The sequence below is a fragment of the Pterocles gutturalis genome, unplaced genomic scaffold (genome assembly GCF_000699245.1).
Source record: "Pterocles gutturalis isolate BGI_N339 unplaced genomic scaffold, ASM69924v1 scaffold14891, whole genome shotgun sequence".
In the NCBI taxonomy this organism is placed as follows: Eukaryota; Metazoa; Chordata; class Aves; order Pterocliformes; family Pteroclidae; genus Pterocles; species Pterocles gutturalis.
In genome coordinates this window covers 54,920-62,841 of record NW_010103310.1, presented here as the reverse complement: position 1 = coordinate 62,841, position 7,922 = coordinate 54,920, and the positions used below count along the sequence as shown (strand labels likewise).

The 7,922-nt window shown below is 45.0% G+C and overlaps 1 protein-coding gene across 1 annotated transcript in view; it reads right to left on the bottom strand.

The window, feature by feature from the left end:
* Positions 1–7,922, bottom strand: part of LOC104471354 — a gene marked incomplete at its 5' end in the record, with an annotated part of 11,039 nt that overhangs the window by 151 nt on the left and 2,966 nt on the right. The window contains 4 exon segments of the mRNA XM_010086678.1: positions 1–3; positions 5–135; positions 138–350; positions 7,554–7,757. The exon segment at positions 1–3 is cut by the window's left edge and continues 151 nt beyond it. Coding sequence (XP_010084980.1) covers positions 1–3; positions 5–135; positions 138–350; positions 7,554–7,757 — 551 coding nt within the window.

Genomic DNA, 7,922 nt, shown 5'->3' with positions numbered 1-7,922 from the left:
GATGTTGCCGTAAAGACTCCTGCGCACGTCGATGTCACGCTTCATGATGCTGTTGAAGATCATGTGGTGCACACCAGGAGCTTCAACCCCAATGTTTGCAGGCAGGAAAAGGGTCTCCAGTGCACGGAAGAGTTTGGGTTGCCTATGTGGACGATGTTGTCAGGCAATTTGTATTCTTTCATGATTTCTTCTGGCTTTGCTTTCATTTCTTGGATGGGGTCTAAAGCTATGTAGCACAACTCTTTGATACCTCTTACAATTAGGCTTATAATGCCTATAATACCTTCTCGTGCAAAGAAATTCCTTCCCCTAATGAATCTATATCCCAGGCTGCTGACAAGCTGACCCGCCTGCAAATAAACAGACGTGCAGATGTCTTCCTTCCATGCTTCCCTTCGCCGTTTAGCACTTTGCTGAGAAGAACAAACTCTTTTTTGGAAGTTTCTTCTGAAGGATTAAAAATACCCTAGATTTTCAGAACTGATCCCCATTTCATGCCTAATTGTTGGGTTTCTTAAAAATTTTGCTTCAAGAGAAGATTTCCCAAAGAAGGAAATTTCTATAGCTTTGAATCCAATCAGGCCTGACAACTCAAATCCTTTTACAGAGAAAATTTCCTCAAAAAAAGAAATATCACTATATAACTTCAGTTTGAATCCTTGGCTGCCAGAGTTTAATTGCTTCTCCTTGTGGCTCTAAATCCAGGGCAGCTTCAAAGGAAGGGTGGCTTCTATTAAATTTAATTACTTTTTCCTGCAGCTCACATGGCAAAGGTGCTAGCTACTAAATGAAGGTGGTTATGAATTAGAGGCAGATTCCAAACAAAGATATATATTAAACAGAAATTTTAAGTGTAAGCAAATGACCTCCTTGTACAGAGACGTTTATACCCCAGATGAACTACTTAAAAAAAAAAAAAAAAGCCATCTAACAAGGGATCAGCCCTATGTTATTTCCATTCTGCTTAGATTCCAGACGTGTTCGTGTTAAATGCCACTCTATCCATCTGAGCAATTTCTCTAATCCTCTTAATATTTGTGTACATATATTTCCGTGTGTGGCACACTTGTTTTCATGCGTGCTTCTATATTAATGTCAACAGGTGTCCTGATCATTTAAGAGGTTGTTATGTGCCGCGCACTAGAAGCCCCATTTAATCCTGTGCGGTCTGCGTGCAGCTTACAGCAAAGCACTCGGTTCGGAATGTGATGTCGAGTATTAAACAAGGGAATATCGACTGTGATTATTAAATGGCAGCTGCACCTAGACACAGGAATGCTCATCTGTACCCTTATATTCATTCCATCATTAAAAAAAAAGTCATGCGTGAATTAGCTTTGTTACTGCAGGGTTTGTAACAAGTGAAATTCCCGTTTGTGTTTAGCTGTACACTGAACTCCTGGAGGAGACAATATGAGACACCAAAAACCTCTCCTGCTCACCTGGCGGTGTAGCTTACACTGATACGACAAGATCTCATTCAGGAACGGGAAGATCGCTCATTTTCTGAGAGCCAGCCTGTCTTTGGCCTTTGAGTTTGCCAGGGGCTGCCAGCTGTGGAGAGACACGTAAGGAACTGGGCTGAGACGAGCAAATCCATTCCCGTGAGCTGCGAACGTCTTGGCTAGCAGGTGCCCACTGCTCCTCCTCTCTCCAGGGGAGGGAATAGGGACTCGAAGCTGAAAGGCACATTGGAAACACAGTAAGAATGTCATTCCCACAAGATCCCAAACACAAACCAGCTCTGTCCCACAGAGGCTGGACTGTGCAAGCCCACAGATCGCTAACCGCGCGGTTTGCAGGCCAGCCTGGCTTCGTGTGCCAGTGCTGAGCACACGTTTGCACTCACCGGCTCAGGCACGGCTTTGTGCTTTACTGACCGTGACCCCTGCACGGAGCGATCCCCCCGGCAAGCCAGGGCTTGTCCTCTGCCCAAACACCGCTGGGGACAGACACATCACCCGGGGCAGGGTCTGACTCTTTGCATGCCCACGTAAACCCCACAAGCCTAACGGTAACATCTGCAGCGGCAGGGATAAACGTCTTTGCACACCGAGAAAGATCTTTGCAAGTACATAGTAATTTAACACTTTCTGGGATATCCCAAAAAGAAACCAAAGGATTTATTAAAGTGTGAAAGCTTAAGTGTTAGAACTGCACTTTTACTCCCTGGAGCATGCATGAGATTTGTGTAACAAACAGGAATGCGTTTATGGAGTGAATCCAAATGCATCAGAAATAAATATTACAAGAGAAGAAAAAAAAGATGAAAAGAGGGTATTTCAACCCAGTGGAAGCGTGAATGAGGAAGGACAAAAATCTCCTGTTCAGAATACCACCATTGAAACCACATGTGGGGAAGACAGAAGGGAGGCTGCTCATCCCTCTCCTGCCCTGGAGACCGGGAGAGGCAGCTCCCAGCGCAGGGAAGGATCAAGCGCAGCAAGGGCTGCAGAAACAAAGAGCCCAGGGCAGGCTCTGCTCAAAGAGAATGCAGTGTGAGTGAGATGTTACAGGTGAGACAAACAAGCAGGTCAGGGTGGAAGGCAAGGGAGACAGTGCGAGAGAAATGAGGGGCTGAGAGCAGTTCTGAGCCAGGCAGCAGCAGCAATCACCATCACAGATGCTTCGCTCTAACAGCTTGACGAGATCCCTGTCTGCACATGGGAGCTGTGTTTGATTGCTCCCATACTCGTTTCCATCCAAAATCCCCATTTTGCAATGTCTTCGCGACACTCCAAGCATCCGCAAGGCTCTTTGAAGCTGAATTTTAATGTGTTTATTGACACCAGTTATGATATTTCAAAACACATGGGCTACAAATTGTTACCATGCACTCCTGGTGTTTACAGTAATCCCCATATTAAAACAAACTCAGCCTTTCCTGATGATTTTATATCTTCTTGCTGACTCACTTGCCTGTGTTTATTTAAACTCCTGTTGAAGGGTTGGTGGTTTTTTTTTTTAAATATTCAACACCTTTGAAACATAAAAAACCCTATCTGCAGATTTCATATACTTTTGAAACATTTTGCATTCATTTTTATAGGCACCACATGGCCAAAATCCTCCTTTTCAATTTTCCTTGCAGATCTCCGACTTGCAATCTGGGCTTCCCGTGCCCGAGCCCAGCAGCGAGCCCTGTGCACCCAGCCAGCGTCGGTCTTGGGAGAACGGCTGCCAGGCGAGGGGTGGCTCTGGAAGCTCATCAGCTCGGCCCAAGGAGGTTTCCCTCTAATCTCCATGCAGTAGAAGTGGGCTTAGGTTGCAGCAAGGGTGGATTTTAGGAGTTCATGCCGTTGCCCGTGAGCAATGATTTGGGTAGCTCTTCCTTCCGCTGGCCAGGGCTGGACTGCAGGACTTGCGAGGTCTCTCCCATCCTACAAGGACACCTTGGCTGCATGGCCCAGAAGGCCCCAGGAAAAAAAAAGGACCTAAACTGAGGGAAAATACATTTATTTTATAATTCCTAAAAGACACTGGAAGGAGGGAAATTGGAATTATAAACAAATCATAAAATACAAAAAAAGATACAATGCATTGTCCTTTCAAAGGAAACGTAAATTACTGCCCTGCTAAATTGGAACAGCACTGGGGACTCATTCATGGTCTTCTACTCTTCAGACTCACAAAGTCTAACCAGTATCTCTAGGGGTGGCTGGATTTAATAGTATCATCTAAAATGTAATAACCCCTGCAAGTGATGAATGGCCGGGAAGGTGCAGAACCCGCTGAGATTCAAATTTAATTCAGACGATTTGGAATTCAGCATCTGAGAACTAGTCAGAGTTCATGTGTTATTTTCCACGTTGGAGGAAAGAAAATAAGAAACAGGAAATTATATAAATTATGCATTAATAAAAGTCTTGGTTGAAAATTCATGTATTTAAAATAATAGCCTTGATTCTTTGAAATGAAGAGAAGTACAGGAAAAGACTTATATTTTTTTATTGTCTGACTGCTCTCAACAGGTAAAACAATTTCACTAAGCTGAGCTCAGATCACTCATCTACAAATTAACCTTTCCCAGGGAAATGGCAGAACTGAGGCCTCGTGGTTCCACTCTCTGCAACAACTCCATCTCCCACTGCTTGCCCCACAATACTGGTCAGAAGAAGGGAGGTTTTAGGATCAAGACCCAGGCAGAGCAGCTGACAGCTGCCCAGCGTGTTTCTCAGTCTCCCAGCTCCTGGCCGGCCATGAGCATCCCTCCAGCTCCATGCTGCAGCGACCACCCATGAAACCGCAGTGATCTCACCATCTCCTCCTGCATCTCAACGGGAGGACAATGCCAGGCTGCACCTGACGCCTTTCAGCACAAGACCAGCACAAACACTAACATTTGACAGGAAAACAAAAGTAAGGCAACACTTTATAACCCTGCAAGAGCACTCTCTGCTCAGACTGCTTCAGGACGAGCAGAGGGTACCAAGACACAATCTACAGCCGGCCCTCCGACATCTGGAGGCTGTCCTGAGAAGCCCCCTACCCCTCCTGCTCCGGCAGGGGGATTGGACTAGATGAACTTTCGAGGTCCCTTCCAATCTCTAACATTCTGTGATTCTGTGATTCTGTGATCTGCCCCAACTCCCGTGTGCCAATCCCCGTTACACGGATGCTTCGTGTCTGCTCAGGTAAGAGCCTCTGTAAAAGACATCGGAGTTGCTGGGAGTTTTGAGACTGTGCACAGAAAAAAAAAAAAAAAAGCAAGTAGGGCTCTCTTACCCTTGGAAAACTGTTAATTCAGCATTAATACACGCTGAGCTGTTCTGGAATCTGGTTGTTACTTTATATAGCCAAGTGCCATTACCTCTAAGTGTATTCCAATGGCTGCTGGGCTTGGGTTTACGAGCAAATTGTTAAAAGCTGCGTCTGAGGTATGAAAGCGACAAGTGGAAAGCATTCCCATGAAGTCTGCAGGATCGCTGGAGTGGGGCCAGCGGTTTAGGTCAAAACTCAGTCACATGTCCTGCGAGCTGGGCCGGAACATCCTTCACATCCAGCTAAGCAAACAGCCCGGGGAGCCCGCGCCAAGTGCCAGCTCCAGCTGGCATCCTGGTACATTTTATTCTACAGTTGTTGCAGTTTTGGAGGTTATGAAAAGTTTACTAATGAGAAACATTTTGGGACACGGTGCCAACAATTTAAGCTGAAGGAAGAGCCGTAATGACATGAGCATATATAACTTTGGTGGAAAGTCTGAAACATCGGTTCCACACCCTGAGAACTCTGTTTATAAATCCCAACAATTCTGAACATCAAGAGAAATCTGTCTGCTTGCTCTTAAGATGTTTACATTGCGCTTTCTAAATATTTAAAACCATTGATGAAATTAAAGACAACTTTCACGATGTTGTGCTCCTCAGTTATTTCATTCATTTTGGTTTGCGGGGCCAGTTCTTCTCACGTAAACAGGAATTTGATACAGCACTGGGCAGCCAGGGATTCTCAGCAAACAATTTTGGTAACCAAGAAAACCCTATTTACACGATCTTACCAAATTTCTGTTGGGAAATAAGACATTGTTTAGATTTCTAAGGAGGAAGCACTTACAAGCAGCGTTGTTTCTTCACTAGCACAGACAGGCGATCAGACATCCCAGGGATCAGCCCAACTGCAAACACCCGCTTGGATGCAAAAGCCCACCACCAAACCTTACTTGGGGGTATCAGCAACTCAAATGGAAGAAAAACCAGACCTAAGATACAGAAGATGGGATGAGTGGGTGGATGGAGAAGCTGCCTCTCAGGATTCTGGTCTCACCCCTAGATGCAGAGCCCATTTGAGTGTGTTCAATGTCAGAGAACAGGACAGACAAGGAATCATTACACTGGATTCTCACAACGAAAGAGTTTCAAGAACTTTCTCAGACGCTGCGTTTCTCTTGCTCATTTTCAAAGTTCTCCTTTGGCTGGTGCTCCAGCTGGCATTCAACTGACAGAAAAAGAAAATAAACCCGTGGTCCACAGAGGGTTTCTAACAGAATATTCAGCTTATTAGAAGTGAAAGAAGAAACACTGAAAGTGCAAGCCAAACCTCTGTTCCCATCTTCGCTCTAAGACAACATTTGGGTGCAGCAGGAGTGCAGAGCCGTGTTTGTCTATCTACCCGTACTATTCATCACCACGTTTACCATATTTTCCTTTTCTTTCCATAACTCCTGGCTTCGCTCATGTCTGGGTGTTTTCTAACCAGCCTTCAGGCAATAAATCAAAGCTGTCAGCATTGGAAGAAAATTAATGTGAGAAGTTGTTCCAGAGGCCACCAGCCTTTTCCCTGCTCCGTGAGCTGTGTTAATCCAGGATTCCTCAATAGCTCTCAATGTTTTGCTATTTTCACAAGGTTCTGAGGCCACAGATGCATTTTTTGAAAGGTGGCTTTGAATCGTATCCTATAGGATACCAAATTCCTGGAGTTTCTTTAGGTTTCAAAGAGAAGTGAGGGGGCTCAGCAGAGGCCCCCATCTGACCCCAGGCCATCTCTGGCCAAGCCACACGCAAAACCCAGATCCAGAGTTGGAACGCACCAGGGTCACAATCTGGGTTGAACTTTTCATGAAGCAAAAAGGCCAAATGATTCAAAACCAATCCTGTTCCTGTGCCCCGTAGTGATGACGCTGGTTGAATTATTCATTGCGAGTTATTTATCCAAAGAATGCGGCTGACATTTATGCTGAATGCATTACTTGCAAGTTTTGATTTCTTGTTTCATTACTCACTCTGTTCTGTACCGCTCAGAAACTCCAACCTCTTCACTTCTGAAAGTCTGTTTTTCAGGTCTGAGAAAAAGAACACTTGGGAAACAACCTTCAGCTGGTGCTGATCCGATAGAGCCCAGACCTCCTGGGAAAGGACAGCCTGGCAGCCAAGGCATTTTCCTGGAACTCGGGAAAGCAATGTTCTTACCCTATTCCGCTGCGGATGAACTCTGCAACCCTGGGCAAATCACTTAGTTCCCTGTACCTCTGGCTGCACATTTATAAAACGGACACAGTATTTCTCTCAGTAAGATACTGTAAGGCGAGATACGTTAAAGATGATGAATTGCCTGGTTACTATGGCAACTGGAAAAGCACCTAATGCAGATGGATGAGGTTAGCAATAGATCCACCTGACTGAAAAATCATGAGCAATTGGGAACTTCATTAGGTAAAATTCATCATGTTGTAATCAGAAGTAGTGTGGGAGCCACTGAAAACTTCCTTTAATAGAAAGTACCGGCTTATTAGATTTGTCTCTGGATAGACACTGAAGGTTTTCCCTTGTTTATCCTCAAACCCTCACATGTAATGTATCTGTTTAGATTTGGTTGTCTCCAAAGGCTTGGGATGTTTAGGTAGCAACTAAAAATCTAGTCCTGCCAGACAAAGATCATTAAAGCCAGAACAGTGACTGCAGAAATCAGCCCAGACGTTTAAAGACTGGCACATATTGAGGAAGAAGTTTAATTCCAAAACTAAAGTCTCATGAGCCACTGACAGAGAAAGTACCAAGCAACCGGTGAATGCAACTGGGGCAGTTTTTCCTCCCCCAGCAGAGTATTGCTTTAATTACATCCTCACAAACACTGCTGCTCTCCACTTTCGGATCAGACTCCATCCGCCAGCTGCTCGACCAGACATCCAGCAGTAGCTCACTTGGAGTTTTGTCCGAGCACAAACCAAGCAAGGACTCCAAAACCCAGGCCAGCGTTTGCGTGTTAATCCCTGCTGCAGAACCAACGGAGAGAACCCCCTCGTCGTTTCTTTTGCCCAGGTCCTAAATAAACACGGGATTTGCTTTCTTAGTTCTCAGAATCTGACTGATTAATTTGGTTTTTAAAAAGGTGTTTGAACTATGGACCTTCCCCCCTCCTGCAACACATCCAATTACAATAATTTTGAGGTATTTCAAACTTTAGACCTTGAACTACTCCTCATTGTC